General features: G+C 40.6%; 1 protein-coding gene across 9 annotated transcripts in view; it reads left to right on the top strand.

The window, feature by feature from the left end:
- The window catches only part of dock4b (dedicator of cytokinesis 4b), a 112,268-nt gene that overhangs the window by 68,516 nt on the left and 18,489 nt on the right, over positions 1-25,263 (top strand). For 6 of the 9 annotated variants that reach the window (XM_020639548.3, XM_020639553.3, XM_020639552.3 and 3 more), the window contains exons 20-43: positions 849-949; positions 1,951-2,032; positions 3,030-3,200; positions 5,586-5,778; positions 6,443-6,579; positions 8,480-8,614; positions 9,116-9,214; positions 11,202-11,296; positions 11,875-11,950; positions 12,334-12,434; positions 12,637-12,695; positions 13,409-13,557; positions 13,891-13,976; positions 15,195-15,221; positions 15,671-15,766; positions 15,884-15,944; positions 16,846-16,939; positions 17,143-17,291; positions 18,751-18,837; positions 19,004-19,108; positions 19,381-19,522; positions 21,450-21,616; positions 23,684-23,770; positions 25,038-25,214. In XM_020639548.3, coding sequence (XP_020495204.1) covers positions 849-949; positions 1,951-2,032; positions 3,030-3,200; positions 5,586-5,778; positions 6,443-6,579; positions 8,480-8,614; positions 9,116-9,214; positions 11,202-11,296; positions 11,875-11,950; positions 12,334-12,434; positions 12,637-12,695; positions 13,409-13,557; positions 13,891-13,976; positions 15,195-15,221; positions 15,671-15,766; positions 15,884-15,944; positions 16,846-16,939; positions 17,143-17,291; positions 18,751-18,837; positions 19,004-19,108; positions 19,381-19,522; positions 21,450-21,616; positions 23,684-23,770; positions 25,038-25,214 — 2,676 coding nt within the window. The remainder of the gene's footprint in view (positions 1-848; positions 950-1,950; positions 2,033-3,029; positions 3,201-5,585; positions 5,779-6,442; positions 6,580-8,479; positions 8,615-9,115; positions 9,215-11,201; positions 11,297-11,874; positions 11,951-12,333; positions 12,435-12,636; positions 12,696-13,408; positions 13,558-13,890; positions 13,977-15,194; positions 15,222-15,670; positions 15,767-15,883; positions 15,945-16,845; positions 16,940-17,142; positions 17,292-18,750; positions 18,838-19,003; positions 19,109-19,380; positions 19,523-21,449; positions 21,617-23,683; positions 23,771-25,037; positions 25,215-25,263) is intronic. The other 3 variants (XM_020639550.3, XM_020639554.3, XM_020639547.3) reach the window with 2 other exon arrangements.

Genomic DNA, 25,263 nt, shown 5'->3' with positions numbered 1-25,263 from the left:
TCTGTTTTCTCTTTTTCCTCATATGTCAAGCTCAATCCTATATCGTCTGAAAACAGAAAAGACAAACACACTGTCATGGAAAGATCTAGTGATGTAACGCTACACTGCTACTGAACCAATCTCATGCTGGTTCTGCTGCACTGCGCTGATAGAGCGGGATGATCGATCCCCCCTTTCCTCTCTCTCTCTCTCTCTCTCTCTCTCTCTCTCTCTCTCTCTCTCTCTCTCTGTCTCTCTCTCTCTCCATCACTCCCACACTGACACATGAACACACACTCTCTCTCTCTCCTCTCAGCGAGTTATCAATGATGAAAAGGTCTAGTGAGCCCCGGTTGTGGTCATTAGCTTTCCTTTTTTGTGGTTTTGAGATCAATTCAACAAGTCTGACAAGAGGACTTATCTTCTGTGGTCAGACAAACTCTGAGCACAACACAACAACCTGCACACAACAGAGAGGAACACGTGCGGCCTTGATTCTGATATATTTTTAGACACCTGAATAAGCTAATGTCTATTTTTATTGTTTCTCACATCTTTTGTATTTGACAATCTGAGAAGGGAAGTGCTTTTAATTTTTGATTTGCTGTTTTTAGCGCTTTTCTTACACCATAGTATCACTTTGAAAGATGTATTTGATAGCTAGGATTCTAAAAAAATGGACATATGATATAATGAACGTCTTACCAAATCACTGTGTATGTCGTAAGGATAAGCTTAAGCTATTTAGAAAATCTCCTTTGTAACTTCTTTCAACCATAAAGCGTCTTAAGGGGGGACAACTGAAATATTTCCTACATTTTAGGAAATGAGAGAAAATATAATCATTTTGACTGTATTTTTATTTCCAGGTCCATATCATCAACCTCCTCCAGGATAGCAAATTCCAGCACTTCAAACCAGTCATGGACACCTACATAGAGAGTCACTTTGCCGGAGCTTTGTCCTACAGGTATGTGACGTTTCCGGACATCACTACTTTAAATGTAACCTTGAGCGTACAGTTAGTAACACAGCCTGAAGGTGTGTATTGTATTCTAATGACACGCTGCATCACATGAGCACACAGTCAGAAAGGCTGACCTGCACCAGGCAGCGCTCGGAGGCAGCCCTGCTCAGCTCTGTGCTGTGATTTAGTCGAGGAAACTAAGATGTTGGCAATGAAATGCTTAGGGTGCCCCCTGGCTGATAAAAAGAGGAATTGAACATTTTCTTCATCGCCTCCTCGTTCCTCCTTACATACTTCCACACATATTCACAACCTGCTGTTCACACCGGCTGTCTTCTTAACACTCTCTGTACCTGCTAAGAAAAGGGGGCTGATGCTGTTTCTTCTGCTAATTTTTTCAGTCTTTGCATGCACCCACGTCCACACACAGAATGCCTCCATCACCATCTGCTTTAAACTCTATTACCTGTGGAATTGTTTCATTAAAAGTGTCAAAGCTTTAATAATTACCACACATCTTCTGCATGCATATCACTGCTTTTCTTTCTATTTTTAGTTAATAAGAGGCACCCAATGTCTCATTCAGTACTTATTAGAATGAAAAAAATCCTCTCATTCAGTAATCTCTCTTTGTTACCTGCCTTTTGCTGCACAAAGAGGAAGTGTCTCTTGAAATATCTCTTCAGATTTGAAGAGTTTTATCCGAAACTACACCTCTCCAAAAACTGAAACAAACAACAGCAGACTGTAATTGAGTTTGTGCGTCATTGGTCTGAAGTCTGCCATTTAAAGCAGCTTAATTGTTTTCAAAACCATCCAAAGATTTTTTATTATTTTTTTTATGGATTCTTTCTGAAGTTGATTTAAACTTTGTGTAATGAAGTGTTTCAAGTCAAAACGCAGCGTTGCCTCATCTGTTTGCCAAATCCTGCGAGAGACGTTATGTGCGACATAGCTCGGGGTGAGTGATGCTACTAAGTACTGCTCTTGTGTGTCTTCTCAAGGGATCTGATCAAAGTCCTGAAGTGGTACGTGGACCGCATTGTTGACGCGGAACACCAGGATCACATTCAGCAGGTGCTCAAGGTGAGAAATGTGCACATGCAGAACACACGCAAAGGCAGCCAGAGAGATGCATCAAAACAGACGCACAGTCAAGTACATCAACACAGAAAGACAAACAAACAAACTTTGCCCCCTCTCACTGCCACTCTCGCTAATTTCTCCCCACCCCGTCAGCAGCAAACACATCACACCACCATTCATTATTCTCCTCCTCAATCTATTACGCTGCATGCAATTTTAATCAGCAGAAATGCCTCCGGTGTTGGGAATCCACATCACATTATTCTAATGACTCATGCAGATGCGCCGTTGGAGAAGCACACTGCGGCTCCTGTAGTGTGCTTCCTCGTTTATCATTCACGGGAGATGTTCTGCAGCAGAAATAAATGCTACTCTGTCATGCAGTAAATAATAGATAAGTGATACACTGCAGATATGTTTGCAGGGTAGATGTCTTTGATTAGGTTTTTAAATCAACTCTACTTAACAGGTTTACACAAGTGCCGCGACTAGTCACGCCCTTTAATAAGTTGTGTTTTTTGTCTGAAAATGTACGACAATTCAGAGCACTCAGAGCATAAGGTGTAGTTTAAAGTTTCTGAATGACATCTTGCAATCTGTGTTAAACATAAATATACTTGGGGGGGGGGGGGGGGGAACGTAGAAAGTAGCAAATCCTCATATTTTAGCAGCTAGAACATGCAAATATGTATCAATATAGCTTTAAAAAAAGGGCAGGCATCTTCAGAGGAAGCAGGAGGAGTAAGCTAGATTTTTTAAAATGTTCATACGAAAATGAAAAGGCAAAAAAACTAAACTAACTTCTAAAATAGAATTTCTTTCCCAGCTTTACATTTTCTGCACTTTGATAAATGCTTTCAAAGATGCTCAAATTTAAAATCACTTCCATGTTTGAAAGCTTTCTCTCTGAGAAGGAAGGCACACTTGCTTGCAGGGCTTTATTACCACCAAACAGATGATGACTGATGATTATTTTTTCCCCCCCTCTTCCCCTCAGGCCACTGAGTACATCTTCAAGTACATCATCCAGTCTCGCCGGCTCTTCTCATTGGCCACGGGAGGCCAGAATGAGGAGGAGTTCCGAGTGTGCATCCACGAGCTCTTCATGTCCATCCGCTTCTTCCTCTCGCAGGAAAACAAAGGCACAAGCCCCGTTGCACAAACACAGGTGTGTGTGTGTGTGAGCCTCCACATTCGTTCGTGTGGTGTAAAATCTTGTTCACACCACTTTATGTTTTCTTTCTCGAGGACTCCTCTTTAAGCTGCTGTGATAGGTGAGAAATTGTCTGTAATTGAATTTCATGCTGCCGGAGGGTTTTTGAGTGGGAATAGAAAATTCTGTGGCAGCTTTTTTCCTTTTTCTGCTGGGAGGTCTGCACAGCGGGGCAGCCGCCTCTGCTGTTTTCAAACAAGACCAAAACAAATAGGCTAAAATCCTAATTACACACCAGAAACAGCTGCTTGTGTGGTTTCTGTCTATATTTCCTTCACTTGTGAAAGGAAATTACATTTTTACACATGTAGCTTCTGTGTCTTCTTCCCCTCTCTCTCTCTCTCTCTCTCTCTCTCTCTCTCTCTTCCTTATTGTATTTTCAGTGTGTTCTCATTTGTCTCATTTATCCGATCGCTCCTCTTAAGTCCATTAGAGCCTTGTAGTCTTTTAATCGATTAAACCCCGGCTTGCTCTCGGTGCTGAAGTCAGACAAACCTTGCGTGTAACTTCCGTGTGTATTCATTCTATTGAAAAATTCCTTTCTTGTATCCCCCCTTGTTTTTCACTCCCATGTGAACCCGGAGCATGTGTTTTCATTCTATCATCCTTTCAATTATTACATCAGGGTTTCTTTTTTTCCCCCAGCTCGGGTGAACAATTATTTCCCAAGAGGCTGACAGAATGAGTTGAGCTGTCAAAACCCAAGCACTTTTGTTTCGAACCCTGCAGTCTCTTTCAGTCACATTGTTAAAAAACAAAAAAAAACAAAGAATCACCTCACTTTGACACATCGGGAACGAGGGTGACATTAGCTATTCCAGCCATGCCCTCTCCATGCCATCCGAAAAGCTCCACTTCATCCCTCCCATGACTTCTGAGCCCGACTAATCTGTATTCTCGACACAACAATAGCTGTGGAGAGATGCACGCCAGGCTAATGCTAATCCGAGTTAATCTGCGGCATGCGGGCGAACTAACTTGCCAAGATAGCAATGCCATGTTTCCATAATTTAGTACCTGTAACTTATTGTATTTTGTTCTTTTTAATACTAGGGATCTTTAATGTTAATTCATGAAGTAAATGTACATAAGGATTTCTGAAAGGACAGATAATTCCTGAACATTAAATTTTGCAAACAAAGAACGCAGGATTCTCCCCCTGAAGTCATTTATTAATTTAGACATAAACTCTTCAGAGAGATGAGAGCTAAAGGTTTCATCTGAAAAGGAAGATTGTCTTTTGATTGATGAACCTCCAAACAGAGTTGTTCAGCTTTGATACTTATTCAAAACATGAAATCACTTAAACCCTCGTAATTATCACCAATTAGCTCTACTTTAGATCATTTTGGTGCTGAACTCCAACTGCTCTTCTATCAGAAGTAAACACCTGTGACAGTGATACAAAGTGGTGCTGAAAAGTGCCTTCTATCCTAGAAAAACGGAGGTAAACAGAAGGGGGGAAAAAAAAAGAGACGGTGACTCATCTCTCTAAATGTTTTGTAATCATGGTTTTTTTTCAACTGCGGTGAGAATCTGAAATGGCATCAGACAGACAGAGGAGTTAAATCTGGCAACAGACTGCAATCCCACTGAGGTCGCCTTTTAGTTGAATGTGCATAATCCCTGACTGCTGGAGTTCAAACCATTCAGTCATATCAGATAGTATGAGAGTCACAGCAGGGTAGTAAAAGTGTACTTTTGTTTTAGCTAATAAACAACTCTGCATGAACACATGTATTCATAAAAAGTGCATGTTTTTTTATAATCTTATACAAGGAAAGGGAACATAGCTAATTGAACTTTAACAGATGTAAATGGTAAATTGACTTGAGCTTGTGTTTTCAAAGAGCTTTTACATCGCAGATCACACCCACCCATTCACACCCATTCTCAAACTGCTATGTTAAGGTACCATTAGAATGAATTAATTCCATTCACATACATTCATACGCCGCCGACAAATCAGCGGGAGCCATTCGGGGTTAAGTGTCTTGCCCAAGGACACATCAGACATGTGGCTGCAGGAGCTGGGGATCAAACCCTCGACCTTCCGGTTGAGAGGCGACCAACTCTACCAACTGAACCACAGCCGCCCTTATGTTCTAATCACCATTAAACCAATGGTCCATTATAAGATTACTACACAGATTAAGGGGACAATTATTTAAATCATAAAACAAAAACAGTATAAAACATCCAGATCCTTGTTTTTAAAATGCTCCACTCATTTTAATGTGCAACGTGATCGCTCGCAGCTGTGAAAAGATAAGATAATGGATTCACAGTGTCTGTTCCATTTAGCCTCCGAATGATTAAACATTTCACTGATCTGCCTAGGCGGTGTTCCTGAGGACATTCCCATTAGTTTACGGCGAGCTGTTGAAGATCTTCACAGTGCGCGAGGTGGCCGGCTTCGTCAGGGAGACGCTGGGCAGCCTGCCAACCACCGTCCACGCTGACTGCCCCCTTGAGGCCGTCAAACTGCAGTGCATTGCCAAAACAGTGGAGAGCCAGCTTTACGTCAACCCAGGTAAAGACTCACACACACAAACATATGCGCAGTTTATGTTCGCTTTGATATGAATACTCAAAGCTTGTAAAAACCAAACAGGGAAAAAGTGTGTGAGCAAAGAACCCCAAAAGCTTTGCATACAGATTATAAACACACAGGGAAAATAAACAGCACAGAGGCAAACAAACAGATTTGATCACATAGATTCACATCCATAATGCAGACAATATTCAGAGAGCTGTATGTTTGCATGAAGTTTGTCCAACAGGCTATTAGTCCATATTATACCATTGGGTGTGCGCTCCTGCAGGGCGGTCAATGAGAAACACCTTCACTAATTTTGACCCCACAGTGCACCTGACTTCATGTCATTAAATTGTTTCCAATAAAGGGATGTACACTGAAGCAGATAACTGTCAGAGTTTCACTTCTTATTGCTCCCAAAGGCTGCATGTAAGCAGCAAACACATCCCTCGTGCAAAACCATATTAAAGTAGCGTAAAGACTTTCATTGAGATACATTTAATAATGTTTAAGTGACATCACTCATGAGAGCAGAAGAGAACTGTTGCAGCTGCAGAAGATAAGTGTGTTCCCCCTGTTGATGTTTTCTGTCTTTACTCATCATACATTATTATGGCTTTGATGTATGACAACTTAAAATTGCTTGTGTGCGTCGCAGAGTCGCGGTGTGTCCTGTTGCCCGTGGTGCTCCGGGTCCTCCAGGCACACATGCAGGAGCAGAGAGACCTGGTCATGTGTGCACGCATCCTCACCAGCATGCTGTCCCTCTTAAAGAAGGAGGAAATCAGCACTGCGGTAAGTGAAGCAGGGATGATGTTTTGTAAAAGTCCAACTCAACCTTTCTGGTGTAGAAATGTTTTAAAACACACTTTAACAGGAATCAGGAAGATTTTTATTCAATTCATTTTTGTTTTTAAAGGGACAAGGTACAATGACAAACATAAATGTTGCCATTTCATGATTGGTGCCACTCTCAAACTTGTTCAATAAATATAAAGCTACTAGGAGCCAGTTAGCTTAGCTTCGGATAAAACTGGAGATGGGACAGATTCGATCTTATATCGGTATCGGGTCTGATATTGACGTAATTTATGTATCGTTATCAGACTTAGTCAGAAAAATTGGCCACTTTAGACATTCTCGACTCGCACAGTCTGTCTTTGAAGACATTCTGACTGAACTGTAAGAAGTGTCCTGAAATCGTCTCCATGACGACGTTCATACAAGACCTCCTTCTGCATGATCAAAAGTTACAAGTTAAGTTAACAGTTCAGTTTAAAAGATTGAATTTGAAAACCTGAGAGTTGTTGCTTCTTCCTGTTTGTATGTTAAGCCAGCACAATGCAGTGTCTGGTTTACTGCATCTCTTTGAAGCTAGATAAAGCCAACAACAACAATAACATGAGTATTTATGATTAAAAACATTTCTGAATCAGTATCGGGATCAGTGCATATGTATCAAAATTGCATCGGAACTGAAAAACAAAAAACCAGCTCGGTGCATCTCTACATAAAAAACTAGCGACTCATAAGCAAACATTATCACGTGCAGTTAAAAATAAATTGCTATGCTGTTCAACAAGAGTGTACAAAAGAATTACCACCATAATACCTGGAAAGATAACTTAAACGGAAGTGAAAGCTCAAGAAATTAGTCTTAAGGCAATTTCCTTGCCAATACATTGCAATAAAAGATTGCTTTGTTGTGTGTGTATATGGTCAATTAGTCTTGGTAACAAGGACATTGGCAGCCGTGAGGTCCAGTAATGAGTCCCATCAATTAAGCAGTGTGCATTGTTGAGGTGGCAGTCACTTGGAGCTGTGTGTGCGTGTGTGCGTGTGTGTGTGTGTGTGTGTGTGTGTGTTTGTCTGATTTGTGCATGTGTGTCACAGCTTGGGTTGCCTGGCTTGAACCGTGTGTGCCAGAGGGGCAGCTAGTGGTAAAGGCGCCCAGTAGGATATACACACATATACAGACCACACACACACACACACACACACACACACACACACACACACACACACACACACACACACACAGACTGGCACTGCATGTAAAGGGAAGTGACAGCAGTGGCAGCCAATGTGCCAGTCTGAGGCTCCTTCTCATTATCGCTCTGTCCAAGACCTGTCTGTCTTGTCAGTGGTAGAGACTGCAGGGAGTTGCACACACAAACACACACAAACACACACACACACACCCCCATCAGTTTATCCTCCACTCTCTCTGAGTTTCTTTTAATCTCTATCCGTCTACGTCTCCTTTGTATTTCACCTTCTTTTATTCTCTTTCCATTCTCCTCCTTTCCTGTGAATTAAGAGTTTCAAGATGTCGCTCTTAGCCTTGAGACTTTCTTTATGTTCTCAAACTGCCGGGTTCAAGACTCATTAAAACTGTGATTAAAGTAAGATTAAAGGGCAAAGAATGCATACTTTGGATCTTGGACGTCAGCTGTCGATCATGGTTCAAGGTTGTGTCTTAAAAAAAAAAAGAAGAAAAAAGAATGCAAATTGATGAAGATGAATTTAAAGTGAATAGTCATGCAACTTTGGAGGAGAAATGAAGTCGTCGTTTGAATCTCAAGGATGACCCTGAGAGACAAGAGGCTCCTCTTTTCTTGTGTATGTTAATAAAGTGGAAGTAAAGTGCTGTCCCCATGCGCCGTAATTAACGAGTGTTTTATCCTTTGTGCAGGAGCCGGTGGTCTCAGAAGAGGTGGAGCTAATCGTAGAGAGCCTGCTGGGAGTTTTGCTGCGGACCATCCTGGAAATTAGCAACCGGCCCCAGCCTGCAGGACCCACCATGAGACTGCAGTTCCAGGATGTCACTGTATGTGTGTGTGTGTGTGTGTGTGTTTTGCCTCGTGCATCGTGTGTGTGATTTTAATTTATAAATTGTTTTGGGACTTAACAAAATGTGCAAGAGTAATTATAGATTTTAAATTGGACTGCTGCCATGGTGACTATAATTCCACCAACATTATTAACATTAAGGGCCATAATTAAGATTTATGATACGGCACAGCACTAAAGGGAAATGGTGAGGTGTGTAATAATGAGATGGTCATTGCCATCATTGTCTTATGAAGAAGACTGAAAGAAATGTGGAAGGTGCACCAATTCTAACCAACCGCCAATGCAGGTTAATAAAAGGCTTTCTGTAAAGTAAATACAGTACAGTGATTATTTTCTCATCTTCTGTAACACCATAGTTAAGCTTTTTTTCTGAGCTAATTTCTCCTTAGGACACACACTGAATATAATCCTGGTTATAACGCAACATTGTGATTCTCAATCAACTTTCTTTGTTGTTGTTTTTTTTTCGGTTCAGGGAGAGTTTGTGGCATGTTTGTTGGCCCTCCTGCGACAGATGAGTGACAGACACTACCAGCAGCTTCTGCAGGCATTCAGCAGCAAAGACAACCTGAGGGTGAGACCAACACATCCTTCTCTGTCTCTTGATAACATGTCTATGGCAATGCATCTTTGGCTCTCTACCCTTGAATGTATCTAAACTAACTCAGATAGTTAGTTTGATGAATATATACCTTAAAGGTAGGGTTGGTAATTTTATTCAGCATACACTTTTCATTATATTTGTTAGAAAGGTCTTCACACCCTGACAGCAATCAATAAATCCTGTGCTCTGAAAAAAAGAGTGTTCATCTCAAGCTGCTGTAATCCTGTAAAAAGTCTGACCTATCACTGTCATGAGGTCCGGATGGAAAGTACCAATCAAATGCATCTCTGGCTCCCTGTCTGAACATTACCCTTACCATAAGAGGTGGGAAAAAATCAATATATGTAAAAATCGAGATTCTTCTCTTCTAAGATTTAAAATATATTCATAACTTCCAAAAATCCTTTTTTGGTTTTCTGTCACCCACTGCTAAGTGCTTAGGCTAGCTTTTTAACTCAGTAGAATGCCAAATGGAGCAGCAAGAAATTCAAGTCTCACAGACGACTGGAGTAGATCTTGAAGTATGTACTAATTCAAAAATAGACTTTGAATCCATGGATCAATGAATCCAGAATTGTTTTGATTCTAAATCGAATCGTGACCCCAATAATCGAATCGTGAGACACCCAAAGATTCCCAGCCTTACTTACCATGCACTAGCATGCACTCAAAGCGCTTCACTGTCCCCAGAGCAATTCCACATCTACTGGAGGATGACAGAGAAGGCTCAGCTCAAATGACCTCTGCCAAGGTCACTTATAACCGCCCACCCTGCTTAACCTGAGTTACCAACCCTGCATTTAAAGCTTCACAGCATAATGCCAAACTGATTACAATGAAGGTTGTGTGTCATTTATTAAACATGAACTACAGTCAAATATCAATAGAGGATTTGAATGAGTAATAATGGCGTGGTAGAGAGCCGGCAGGAATCAAATTGTAAATAATGCAGAGTGTTATTTACAAAAGTGGAATACAAGTGTTTATTGGAATGCCCACAAGCCTGTTTTTATATTTTCAGATCTTTATTCTTTTCAAGCATTGCATTATGAATATTGGGTGAAGAGATAGGGAAGCATCGCTATGGATATGTTTTTTTTTTTTTTTGGATTTGATATTCTAATCATTGTTTGTACAACATTTGCTTTTCCCTCTTGGAGTCCTCGAGTCCTCGCTCCGTCTTCACGCCTCTCTGTCTCTGTTTCTTCCTTTGCCTCTTTTAAAATTGTTGTCAGAAACTTTCCTTACTTCAAAGTGACTCACCATCTGCACTTGCACACTTTTCTGAAAAAAAAACAAAAAACATGTTGATTGACTCTAGCTGCGAGTGTTTGTGTCCTCTGTGTGTGTGTGTACATTTTCAAATGTGTTCCACAAGGTCAGCTGTGGTAGGATGCATAATGAAGAGAAGCAGAGAGACTGAGAAACTTAATAAGGCCATGAGTTCATGCAAGTGAGAAATATCAACTCGCTGACTTTCAGGATAAGTAGACAGTAAGTAACTTCAAGCTGGCCCTGTTAGCTTGAGGTTACTTATCTGAGGAGACAGTTCTCCTCGAGTACTTTTATCACAAGAACACAAGACAGACTTTTCAGCACCATGGACAGAGACATCAAGGGGCTACATTTGATTCCATACTCCAATTGAATCCTTCGATTTAAGCATGTTGTAAACTAACAAGTCTCTCCAATCCTACTTTAAATAAATACTACCAGTACGTGTCATTGAGTGATGTAAGCAAAGTCTGTTTCTCCACAGAGACTCTTGAAAAAGCTGCTCACACTTGAATTCAGCTCAACAAGCTGATTTGGGTATCAAATGAAAACATGCCTGCATTGTAAGTTTTTTTTTATGTGTGTGTGTGTGTGTGTGTGTGTGTGTGTGTGTGTGTGTGTGTGTGTGTGTGTGTGTGTGTGTGTGTGTGTGTGTGTGTGTGTGTGTGTGTGTGTGTTCCAGGACTTTCTTCTTCAGATCTTCACAGTATTCAGGATCCTAATCCGACCAGAAATGTTTCCCAAAGACTGGACTGTCATGCGGTTGGTCACAAACAAGTAAGACCTCAGAATGACGCAGCGAATAAATGAGGAAATGAATCAAAATAATAAGACTCGCTGATAAAGTGGTGACCCATTGTAACATGCGACCGATGTTCTCGGATATGCCACAGATGTAATTTCAAACTTCAGTCGGCCAATTTGTTATAACTCAAAGAGATCTCATCTGTGTGTAAAGTATTATGTGAGAGTGCTCCAACTCGTCTCTTTTAAAAGGTCATTATCTTCCATTCAGTAATCCAAGGGCATGTATCTTTATCATATAAGTTAAAGATTAAAGTGGTTTTTGATGTGTTGCTCTCATTTAAACCAAGGCTATTGCACTGTTTCACTTGTGACGACACAATTAAACGCTGCTCTGAGGTTATTTTTGGCCTCGATTAACAAAACATGTTATTGCACGTTTTTTCCTCCTGGATTTTCTTTTTTTGTTAAATCTCTTGACCTCTACACTCCCACTTGATACATGAGCCATTTGAATTGTGTATCGACTTTTCACTGTGATACATTCGTTTCTCGAAGGCAGCAAAAAATAACCCTCTTCAACTTCTCCTCTCTGTCTCTTCCCTCTGAAGTGTCATCATCACGACTGTCCTCTATCTTTCCGACGCTCTGAGGAAAAACTTTCTCAATGACAAGTTTGACTACAAGGTAGGGGGAAATGTTTTGTCTGTGTGTGGGGGGAGGAAGGGGGGGGGGGGGAGGGGGGATCAAGCAGCTTTACTTTCTAAATGCAGCAACATGACTGTACCCAAACAAACATACAGGTACAAGAAGATATCTATTATGAATAAAATACAATTTCAATGTGGTACTACTTCACTCTAACATAATACTGTTGATCTACTCGTCCTTGTCCAAGATTCATTTTGAATATATTTTGACAGTATCCTTTCAAGAAAGACAGAATAAAAAATACCACTGAAATATCCTAATATAAAGAATATCTTGATACCCATACTTAAATCATCTGCCCTTATTTCTGAAAACTACACAGTGTTTAAAGTTGTTTTTTTTTCACTATCATTTTTCAGGTGTGGGATTCGTACTTCTACCTGTCTGTAATATTCATCAACCAGCCGTGTCTTCAGCTGGAGTCCTTCTCTCCCTCCAAGAGGAAGAAGATTCTGGAAAAGTAAAGCTTGTTTCTTTAAAAATGCATGTTTTTACACACTCGCTGTTCCTTGCTCGGATGGCCTCTGAGGAGCCATGTGCACTCTTATCCTGCTTGCTGCAGTAACAACACACACACACTCACACACACACACACACACACACACACAGTATACTGTACTGCAGCGAGCACTCATTTCTAACCCTGACTCTCTCTCATGCAGGTATGGAGACATGAGGGTGATGATGGGCTGTGAGATCTTCAGCATGTGGCAGAATTTAGGTAAGACCAGAACATCCCCATCTTACAACGCAACGCTCACAGTTTTGATCTGAGATTTACTTCTCTAAGTTTAACAAAATATCAAACTGTTGCTACAGATGAGATGATGTAAACTGTCTCCCTTTTCAGGAGTAAGTTTCTCTTCCAGGACTCTGAAAACAAGCCCTTAGATGCCGACTTATTTATTTCCGTTCTGATGCAGAAGTTGTGTTCTTGAAGTTCGTGTAATGCACTCGCATCGGAGAAACTGGAGGCTAATAAATTCTTCAGTGTTGCTTTGTACTTGAGCTGATGGAAAGTAAAAAAAAAAAAAAAAAAAAAAAAACTCTCGGCAGTTCCCTCTGTGCTAAAAAGTATTTGTTACCATGGTAGCCAGCTGGATAAGTCATTCTGCTTTGTGTGGATGCTTTTGTTCTTTGTTCAGTCCGTGATTGGCCAATTAGGTTCTTATTTTATCCTTACTTCTCGTATTTTCAGGTGCATTAGAGTGTTTTTGCTTGTTTTGAAATAAACTTTCTAAAATTAAATTAGTTTGATAGTTTATTAAGTATGTGGGTCAATTGTTTGTGTAGTAAGCCGAGTTTTCAGAGCCTGTGTTGTAGTATAGGCTGCCCTACAGTTGGTCCAAATTGCCTCTGACAGAAACAATCTGCTGTTGTTCGGGTTTAAAGTGAATGCCTCACCTCTCCTTTCACCTTTCTCTCTCCTCCAAGGGGAGCACAAGCTGAACTTCATCCCAGCTATGATTGGTCCGTTCCTGGAGGTGACGCTGGTGCCTCAGCCCGATCTGAGGAATGTCATGATCCCCATCTTCCATGACATGATGGACTGGGAGCAGAGACGCAGCGGCAATTTCAAACAGGTACAAAAATAGATTCGCTTCCCAGAAACTCAGATTCTATCAAAAGTGTTTGAACAAGAACATTGAATGTAGGCTATCATCAAAATGTTCCTAGAAAGAAGTTATTCAACTTGAACTGTTGATATGACATTATTATAAAAAAGGGAAAAGGTATCTTTTTTTAAGGTGTGGTACGCTGCAATGTTGCCAGGTTACTCATGGAGGTCAACAGTTCATGCGTTAGTTTTCTTAAAGTTGCACTCAACACATCAAAATCCATCTAAGTTGTTGTATTTAAACGACGTAATTGAAACAGATGTCCTCTGTCATATTTAAATATCTGTCCTCTCACAGGTGGAGGCCAAGCTGATCGATAAGCTGGACAGCCTGATGTCTGAGGGCAAAGGAGACGAGACGTACAGAGAGCTCTTCAACAGCATGTGAGTCACGGAAAGAACGTAACATCCATTACTGGCAGGGATGCTTGGTTCCTTAAACGTGTCTTTATACCTTTGATTTCAAAGGGAAATAGATGGGGTCAAGAGCCTGGTGTGTTATGTAACATGGCACACTCAAGAGCTGTAGACATTTTGAAATAAAGGACTACACAGAAAGGCTACTTAAGGATGATAGAACACTTCTGACTGCCAAAAAAAGCTGTTTTTTTGAGTCTCAATGACCTAAATGATGCAGCCAACAGCATGTTTTCTCTGTAAATGGATGCTTTATCTGTACGTGTTCCTCTTTTGAAATAGAGCCCTGATATCGAAAGAACACAGAAAACAGCTTTAATGCTCCAAGATAGCTACATCCCTTGAAAGAAAAAGGGGCTGTCAATGAGGACGGAGTTTTGTCTTTATTCCAAGTTAGATATGTTTTAGCGTAAAGTCACAGAAACTGTTTATATTGAAGTAGATTGTTAAATAATAATAAGAGGTAAGTGTGTTCAGTCACCTTCATCTTCACTCACGCCTCCTCTATGGCTGCTGCTTGTCCACTCTTTCCTTGTGTTTCTTGCATGCTAGCACCTCACTCTTTATAGATAGATATATATATGTGTGTGTGTGTGTGTGTGTGTAAGTTTGTGTGTGTATCCCTGCTTCTTTCTGTGCCCGTGTTTACGCCTCCTCTTCACAAGCACCAACTATAATTGGACTAGTTCTCATCCAGAGACTTTGTTGCATTAAATAAAGCCATTTTCTGATTCACGTACACACTTGTGTGTCGACTTACAAAGATGTGAACCAAAGTGTGATCTTGATGTTCATCAACACACATAAAGTGTTCCTTTTGTGTTTCACAGTCAATCATTCTGTTCTCCCCCATTTGTATATGTAAACTATAGCCTGCACCAATGGATACTCCTAGTACTCTTTATAAATAATGTGTAATATTATGTCAAAAATGTAGAAGGAATCTTAATATTCAAATAACTAAGAAGGCTAGAATGCTGATTAAAGTTGAAGTTTTATGATTTTTAGCCCACTTTAATCTTTTCTTGCTTAATTAATTGATTGTTTTGATTTTTGTTCCTGAGTTTATTTCCCTCCTACTAACTCCAGTGATCCCCAAACTAACCCGTGTGTGTGTGCGTGTGTGGTTTGATATTAATCGTATTAATATTAATTTATTCCGCCTATGCTTCCCGCCTGGAGTAGAATTCCTCTGTTTGGTCCGTACCCTAGGTAAGACGCTCTTCCTCTTGGTTCTCTCTGTGTCGTCTGTGTGAGGGGGAACATCGGCAAGGGCTAACGTTTTTTTTTTTTTAAGAGGGGGGTTTCTCGCCGTATTCGGCTCTGATGTGTTTGTCTTCTCCTCCTGGCCCAGTTGAGATAACCAATCAATTCCAAACAAAAATCTATTGAGGTCAGCACTTTTGTGATATTCTCTCGCCACCTTTGGTAATTTTGATTGTGTCCGCTCTCACAGGCAGGCCAACAAGCATAGGTGACAAAAGTGTGACTGGGATTAATTTCCTATTTTGCTTCAGCCTCCTTTTTCTTTTGCAGTTATTTCTTATTTTTTACTCACCACCCGCCCGCCCGCCCGCCAGCCAGCCACCTTTTCCTTTCCCATTTTGCTCCTGTGCCTCTTGTCTCCTTTGATCTTTACATCTCTCTATCTCGTCCTCCAGCCTGCTGAAGAAGATCGAGAGAGAGACGTGGAGGGAGAGCGGCATCTCTCTGATCGCTACCGTCACTCGGTTAATGGAGAGATTGCTCGACTACAGGTGAGAGTGCAAGTTGTACCCCACTCGATAAAACATGCAAACATACTTATCAAAATGAATTTTTTATTTGTAAATGAGATTCTGTCCACACTTAGTCTGATGAGGTTTCTGTCACAGGGACTGTATGAAGCTGGGAGAGGTGGATGGAAAAAAGATCGGCTGTACTGTCAGTTTACTGGTGAGTTGCAGACACTCCTAGAGACATACCTTTAAGTCCTGTGATACCACAACTCACTGTTAAACACTGGGAAAAACTTTAATTTAATGGTCTTTAGATGTGCTTTTAGGCAATTTTTCCACCTATTGTCAGGGTCTGGCTCACCTTCCTCCACTTTTTATGCTGAGTTTAGCTAATCTACTCAAGACAGTATGTTTATGTTTAACACACACACTTAACAGTGGTATAGATATTCTCTCGTTTGGCAACTCTTGGCAAGACAGTGAGTGAAACTACTTAAATGATTAACATTTGAAGAGGCTTTACTTTAGGTCTTTTGATGCGTCGCTAACCTTCTTAATGTATTCAAACAATTTAGAGCCAATGGATCTTAAACTCTGATTTTAAAAATTATATTTTTATCTGCCAATATCACAAGCCTTATGGAATCCCTTTCTTGATAAATGATTATCCAAAAATGAAAACATACTGTTTGTTAACTTGTTAAGTTCTTCAGTTCAGGCCTTCATACTGTAGTGAGAGTTGCAGGATATCTTATCAGCCTGTTTGATAAATAGCATGACAATGCTAATATAGGCATTTTAAGACACATTTAGACATTTTTATTTTTTCCTGACTTGTTGAATTTTTAGTTCCTCTGCCCACTGAGTTTTCTTATGTAACAGAAGCCATCTGTAAGAGCACCTGCTTGTGTAGGCAGACGGACTAGAAGTCACTTTAAACCTGCAGCTGAAATATACTGTTTCACCTCTACCATAGAGCAATCTGTTGCTTTTAATATTAGTCTTCATTTGCATCCAATTTGCACTTCAGCTTTTGTTCGCCCTTTCCTCCCCCTCTCTCTCTCTCACCTTGTCATATGATGCTCTTTGCCCACTGAAACTCCCACTTCTCCTGCCAGAACTTCTACAAAACTGAGCTGAACAAAGAGGAGATGTACATCCGCTACATTCACAAACTGTACGACCTGCACCTGAAAGCACAGAACTACACAGGTACACCTAAAGGAGATGATTGTGATTGTGGGTGTTGGTATGTGTGGGGTTACACATCACTGTGGCCTTACTGCATGTGGTAAAGTGTGTATATACATTTATTTTTTTACACGTTTTCTGTATTCAGAGTGATATTTTCTTAAAGATGCGTCATGTTTTAACTGCTGCTTTTTCGATGTGTGTGATCTGACGCGTGTTTGCAGAGGCATCATACACCCTGCTGCTTTACGACGAGTTGTTGGAGTGGTCAGACAGGCCGCTCAGAGAGTTCCTCAACTACCCCATGCAGAGCGAGTGGCAGAGAAAAGAGTATCTGCATCTCACGATCGTTCAGAACTTTGACCGGGGGAAGGTAAACTTTCCACAAATTTGTCCCTCCTTTGATATGTTGACTCATGTATTGCACACTGGTTTAATACTTTTTTTTCATGGCTGCATTCCTTATAATTTGAAGAACGCAGCTCCATGACATGTTGGTATAAAAAAAAAAAATAATACATTTAATTTCCTTTATGTCAAGCAAAATTGTGATTCAATTCAAAAGCGAATGCCTCCTCGATCACATTTTGTATCAGGAGAAGAAATCACAGAGAAAGCTCTGTTTTTACTGATGGCAGTTGAGAGTAACACTTAAGATATGAGTTTCAAAACCAGATGGACGAATGGCTTCCCAAAACTGCTTAATGCCAGCGAAATGTATCACTCCGGCACTCAGACAGCCACATGATGTTCCAGTCCTGTCGAGAGAACTTTTTGTCACTCAAAACCCTAAGCAGCATGTTCGGCTTCTCATGCATATTCTAAATGTAACCCTCGTTCATGCAGAAGAATCTGACATTTTTTATTAGACTTAGTACATACTACCGGAAAATATTCGGCTTTTACTCTCATCAGGACAACGTGACATCATACAGATGACATGAAATCCCCTCGTTAAAGAAAGAAGAGCGAGGCATCACGCAGCGGCTCCATGTCACATGTGGTCAGACATTTAATATCTACCTGTTGTGAACTGTGACACCGGCTTAAGGCATCAACATCTCCTGGGTTAAATCAAATACAACACTGGCAGCTGTAATTAAAGAGGCTTCCGTGTCGTCCTGCACCTCTCCTGTAAGAAATATTGGGAGGGATAATCGCAGCAAGACTGACAAGTGAAGCGTGACTTGCATCTGCGTGTCAGTTTTAGGCCTTGGCTTAGAGTGAACCGTGAGATTGGCAGTTTAACAGTTTCCAGGCTCTGCTTTTTTTCTTTTTCTTTTTTTGAACTCAGGAAGGGTCTAGTTCCTTATTTTCCAAATGATCCTCTCTACGGATATTCCCTCCTTTATCCTAAATACCTTTGCCCTTGTTCTGCACTTTCACTGAAAAGTGGCGTCATGGAAACCCTCCAAAGTCACTCACATACACACTAAAATAAAACTTCAGCATCCCAGAAGAAAAAAAAAAAAAGATAGCTCTACGGAATCATTAAAAGTGCTCTGCTCGTTACTCATAGTCCAATTTTCCTTCACATTCATGAGCTTTACCATCTGCCAGCGCTGCCGCGTGGGGACTTGAAGGCAGCAGGAAAGGAAAGCTTTTCATTTAATTAGCAAGATGGCTGGATGCTGCGTTTTACCTGCATGAAGAGCTTCTTGAGCTTGTCGACTCACCAGCACCACCCAGTGGTGAGAGAGCAGTTTAGCAGCGGCACTGCAGAGCATTAAATCAGTTTTATTAATCAGCCTTTCTGTACAGAAATGCATAGGCTTCAGCTTCTTGAGCTGTTTTCCTCACTGTGAAAAATCTTTTTTTTTTTACTATTTCAGTGTTGGGAGAATGGTATCATCCTGTGCAGAGAACTGGCTGACCAGTATGAGTCATATTACGACTACAGGAACCTAAGCAAGATGAGGGTGAGTTGAACATGACACAATCCAGAAAGACACTTTTTGAAGATTGTCTCTTAAGTGAATTCTTAATCCTACCAGGAATCCTACAACAAAAACCTAACTTTATTCTTGTTATTTACCCATGAGATGTATTGCTCTTATTAAAAAAAATCATTATTTCCCTTTCCAGATGATGGAAGCCTCTCTCTATGACAAGATCATGGACCAGCAGAGACTAGAACCTGAATTCTTCCGAGTGGGCTTCTATGGAAAGAAGTTCCCTTTCTTTCTTCGGGTAAAGACATCTCCATATTCCCTCTGTGTCATGAATATCAAGTTGAACAGAACAACCTCTACAGGGGCGTGGAAAAAACAAACCTGCAGGAAGAATGAACTTTTCTTACATAACGCTCCTCCATTGTGAGGTGACATTCAGCAACTCTTATTCAATGCCATTTAATGATGTAACAGGCACTGTCCTTGGTAAGGGTTTTTGCAGTCAAGGCTGCAGTTGCAACCCGCAACCACTAGATGTCAAACTAACCCCATGCTTTTCTGCCTCTGCAGAATAAGGAGTTTGTGTGCCGCGGCCATGACTACGAGAGGCTGGAGGCTTTCCAGCAGCGGATGCTCAACGAGTTCCCCCACGCCATCGCCATGCAGCACGTAAACCAGCCCGACCAGACCATATACCAGGCAGAGGCACAGTGTATCCTTTGGATTTGGAAAGAACATGCACAATTCACACAGGTGTGGATCACCCGTTCTGATCAAACATGTGTGGTAATCCATAAAAACAACAAGAGCACAGTACACATACATATTTCCGCAGACGCAGGCTTCCGCGCACCGCTTTCTTTTTTGTTCAGGTACAAAAAAACAAATTGCTTTTAATGAGTTCATTCTTTCACACAATGTTCCTCCATCTTTCTGACGCCTCATCTCTTTCTTGTCATTATCTAAGGCAAATTTACAGGAAGGCACATGCACTCACACAACACAGAATCTCACGCAAGAAAGCCCGATCAAAGAAGATGTGCACATCAATATACTTACACAAACCGTAGCGCTTTTTACAGTTTGATATGATTCAATCAAAACAGCATCCTCTTGCTTTTCTTTTATCAAGGTGAGAGAAGTGAAAAATGATTGATATGTAGACAGTCATCTGGGTTGCGTCTGTTTAATGAATTGATCTATACAAGCAGCTGTGAGTGTTTCACCAGAGTGGACATTTCTTAGATAATCCCACCATAGTAAGGGACAACTTTTGGCCTTTATAAAGGTAACACACTGAGTGACATATTGAAACATTGGACTCAGTTCATTTTTTAGGTACTCCTTAATAAGGTCCATGGGGGGGTTTTATTTAAACCCCAATGGGGTCCTGGCTGCAGGTGTAGTGTTTTACAAAAGTACAGGGATTTTTTTAGATGCATCTTCCAGCGCTTGACATTTCTGATTGGAAGAGTACTCGCAGCATTCAGAAGAGCAGCAGAGCATTATGTAGTTTCACTAAAAAAAAAAAAAAAAAATTGCAGCACTCTCAGGAAGTGGTGGCTTTCAATTTCACCATTATCCACTTTGAAGGCGTGTATTAAAAACAGTGGAGAGTCCTGCAGTATAACAAATGTCTTAATGCTGGATTGCTTGTATTGTGTGAACAAGGGGAAAATGAGCGATGCAGCTGGAGACATTTATTAGGTAAAATCAATGGCATGTGGTTATATTGTGTTACCCGTGTGAGAGAGGTGTGACTAATCTGCTTATTGTCGACAGTAGAGCGACAGCAGAGGGCTGGCGGAATATGTTTCCTCAAAGAAGCCACTGGGACTAAAAGTCTCAGGCTCATTTGCTGGAAATTCCGTTTCAGCATCTGTGTTTTCTGACGTATGATTATGATCCGTTCTGAGATGAGATATGATATGTGTGTTTCTCCACTTGTCTGAATCAATAAGCACACTGCTGTGTCTCTAATCAATGGAGTGTATATGAATGTGTGTATGTACAGTAGCTGTTCCGACTCTGATGAAGGTGAGGATGAGCAGTGCACAAAAAAACACTGAATCACTCCTCTATCCTCCTCCACGGCTTACAATGACAAGTCTTATTTTGTTTTGTTGTTTTCCCATGAAAGAGGTTTTTTTTTTTCCTCCTTTGGCTTTTTGTTCAGTTCTTTTGTTTTCTTCATTCTTCTTTTGTGGTTTGAGTGCATTGATTGTGTTCAAGAACGACGTCGTGTGGTGTGTGAGCTGTTTCAGGATTGTGCTTGTGTACAAGTCAGGGGTTGTCAGAAGCAAGAAGAATGAAAAAAGGTGCATTAGTTGGGAATCGACAGGAATCGACAAATAGCTGCTTTTTGTGCTGTATTTCTATCTTTCTTGTTGCATTATAAGGAATTTCTGGTTTCAGGCAATGCATGGCGTTATTCCCTATTAGTGAATACTTCTTATAGGGATGGTAAAGGTCAGCCTTTATCATCCTGTTGACCTCTACCTGTGTGTTTCCTTGTCGTCCTTGTCAGCGTATCTATGGTTCCTCATGTTCTCTCAGGTCACTGAAGAATTCTTGTCTCTTTTAGTGCTTTCTCTTGTCACTCTCTTCTTGCGCTTCCCTTAACTTCCGGGTGCCTCCAGACCTGCAGATCTACGCCGTGACGCCCATCCCGGAGAGTCAGGATGTGCTGCAGAGAGACGGAGTGCCTGACAACATCAAAAGCTTCTACAAGTTCAATCACATCTGGAGGTTCAGATACGACCGGCCCTTTCACAAAGGCACCAAAGACAAGGAGAATGAGTTCAAGGTACAAGAGAAAGATACAAAAAAAAAAGAAAAAACTCTCAAGAGCAACGGCTGAATGTGATAAAGACAAAAATGCATCACATAGAGATGTGTCGAGCGAAATTTAAGGAATACATTTGCATTTTTTTTTTACTACTCTAATCCATGAATTAGTCTTTTTTTAAAACATGAAAATAAACTCAAATGATTTACAGACCACTGCAGCATGTCAAGCTGCTGCAAAATGGGAAAATCTACTTTAAAAAAAATATATATTTCAGGATTTAAGGTCACATATATGTGAACATTAGCATATTTTCACCGCAGATTTTGGTGAAACAGCTTCATTTTCTCCTGCATCCAGGTAGAAGAGTGTGTGTAGCCAATGTTTTATTCATCATGACCTCTGTATCACTAATTATACACGCTCTGCACGCACCCTCAACACATACACCAAACAGACCCTGATATTCAGCTAATAAATATTCAGGATTAAGACATACATATATATAAATTACACACACACACACACATACTCTAAGCAGTCTTTTAATCTCAGCTCCATCAAAGCTATTTGGACAAATTGAATAATAACACATTTCCATTAAGGCTGGGTGTCTCTGGACTAAAATGGGAGAAATACAGATAATAAACTTTTGCATGGGGACAAGAGTATGTACCAAACAGGATATGGTGTGATCAGTCACAAAAAAAAGTTGAAAAGCTGTTCAACAGAAGTTCCTATCTGCCCGAAAAAAAATAGCTTCAGAAAGGTCAAGACTTTCATTTCTGTCCGATTTTCCTTTCAACTTCCTGCTCTTAAACTGTAATACATGTCTCTCTTTTATTTCTACCCAAAGAGGTGTTCAGGTGGGTTTTTCTTGGCCTTAAAAAGCAGGAAATCAATAACGGGCAGCAGGGTTTTGTAGTGAGTCGGAAGACCCTGCTTCAACCGGCGGACCCTGGATCGATATCACATGTCAGCACTCGTCTGCTCTTCTGAGGTGTCCTTGAGCAAGACTGTGGCATCTAAACTAATCCTGAAATACATTGAAGTGTGTTGTATCAGTCTCTTGATCCTCACATGCTCTGCAGACAAACAAGGTTTAATATCATAATGATTTTTTTTTATTTTACATCGCATGATGTTGTCAACATTTAGCTAAAAGCACCAGTGTTCAAAACTCGAGCTGGAGAATTTTTTTTTTTTTTTTAATGGGATGGGAGTTAGTTTAATCTTGACCTTGGTTGATCAAGGACTCAAATGACTGAATGCATAATGAAAAAAACAATTATTTATCTACTTTTATAGTCAAAATTAAGCATTTAAAGCTCTTGATGCTTTCATCTTTATAAGTCCTGCAAAAGCAAAGGTGACCATTAAACAGGATTAATTATTGTTTTCAATGCCTGAAGCCGCTGCCGTGTTTACAACACGCTGCGGGAATATTGTTTTTTCACAATTTCCATAACAAAGATGAATTGTGAGTGATTCATTTGACTCTTTAAAGATTGCTGGATAGGTTTTTATTTTTCAGTTAACACTCATTGCTCTTGTAAAGCTTTGACCACAGGGGGCGCCAAAATCGGCACAAATGAAAAGTTCCTGTAGCTCTAAATGCAAATGTCCAAAATAGGGATTTTACTGGTTTCCATCCTTAAATTCTTGCTGTTTTAACTTCTGACATGTTGTGAACACTGCTTTAGGTTCTCCACTATGGTGTGAATGTATTATGTTAATAGCCTGCAGTGAATGCCACAGTTTCCATAGTTTACATGCTGTCAGTGTGACCTTGTGGGATGTTGGCATATTGACAAGCACGCTGCCTCACAGAGTTAAGTGGTGGAACATGAATGATGATAGGAGATATAAGAAATGACTTCCGACCTACACCTACGAATGAGTGTTTGGCAATAGATGTACTGAACATGTTTCTTTTCCCCCTAACTATGAAGCGCTAATTAAATTGTGTTGCCGTCTGCCAGAGATACGGCACATACTTGCATCAGGCATAAGTAGCTATGGATTTTTTCTTTAAGTGTGTTCAGCAATCAGCTAATACTCACGACTTGATGTTTGTTAATGCAGAGCCTGTGGGTGGAGAGGACAACACTGACTTTGGTGCAGAGTCTTCCAGGCATCTCCCGCTGGTTTGAAGTGGAGAAGAGGGAGCTGGTGAGTGTGACTGATGAAATAAGCATGAAGGCATAACTGCAGTGTACCCACTACTCCCTCTCCGGGGACACTGTAATATGCTTTTCTTTTTCTGGTTGCAATTTAGAGGCCTGCCATCTAATGCCCAGGTATTGATCGCAGTCATTACTTTGAACTACAATAATGGCCGAGGTCACGGCTTTGGGGCTATTGGAAGCATTTGTTTACCTTCATTTGATAGATTGGAATTTTTTGCTTTACTTTGATTACCTACATGTCCAATTTTAAAAAAGATATTGGACATTTTTTACCAATAATTATTTTATGTTTTTAGCCTGGAATCATCAATGTTTGATATGAGTCCATTCCCTCTACTCTTTCAGTCTTGGATCTTCACATTCAGATCTCTTAAGAGTGGGAGGAATTCAAATGCCGCTTTGTCCAGCATATGCAAAACACAACACAGTGTCTTTTTCTTTCGGTATAAGCACATATGCTTCAGCACATATGCTTCAGCACGTATGCTTCAGCACGTATGCTTCAGCGTGGTGGGAAATTTGTGGCTTTTAAATCCAGTATTATTTAACAATGGTTTTTGCAGTGCAATAACATAAAATACAGAACTGGCTAAAGCTGTGAGAGGATTAGTTTGTGCACGAAAGGACACAAAGGCAGGGGAAAGAAGAAATGCAGGATGCAGGAAGGATTCGTGTATGGTATATGCTACAGTGAACGTATTCAAATTATTATACGTGTTATACCTAGAGCTACTTTCATCATTTTTTTTTACACTTTCACTGGATGGCAAACTTGATTCATATGAAGATTAATTCCACATTTCTAGTAGACGTGTAAATAAGCCCCTTACATTTTTTTCACTGCTTGTTTTTCTGTTTCCCAGAAGTGGCTGAAAAATCATCTTTTTGTTGGGAAAATTATTCTGAATAACAAATTAAAGGCGTCTTTAGGAAATTTAGAATACCACTCTTACACAATTATGCAAACTGTCTGGGACGCATTAAAAAAAAAAAAATCCTCAAAGTGAAAGCATCGAAGAAATGGAGATCCAGATTAAAAAAAATATAGATCCTACATTTCCCATAATCCCCCATAAGTGCATTTTTCCTTCCATTGAACGTCTGATAAATGCAGACTTCTATCAAATTTCACCTCCCCCGCCTTTAACACACCATTTATCTTCACCCTATTGCACCCGAACTTTGAAAAGCTCCCCTTGGAGCTAAAGTGGAAAATGGACCTTCATTTTTCTCCATCTTCTCCTCCCCAGGTGGAGGTGAGCCCGCTGGAGAACGCCATCGAGGTGATCGAGAACAAGAACTTACAGCTCCGCACATTGATCACGCAGTGTCAGAGCCGGCAGATGCAGAACATCAACCCTCTCACAATGTGCCTCAACGGGGTCATCGACGCCGCCGTCAACGGAGGGCTGGCCCGCTATCAAGAGGTATGCACAGGTGGATGGATGGAGGACAAGGTTGGAGGGTTTTAGAGAC

Source organism: Labrus bergylta, chromosome 23, assembly GCF_963930695.1.
Source record: "Labrus bergylta chromosome 23, fLabBer1.1, whole genome shotgun sequence".
Taxonomy (NCBI): Eukaryota; Metazoa; Chordata; class Actinopteri; order Labriformes; family Labridae; genus Labrus; species Labrus bergylta.
This window is presented reverse-complemented; position numbering and strand designations above follow the sequence as displayed.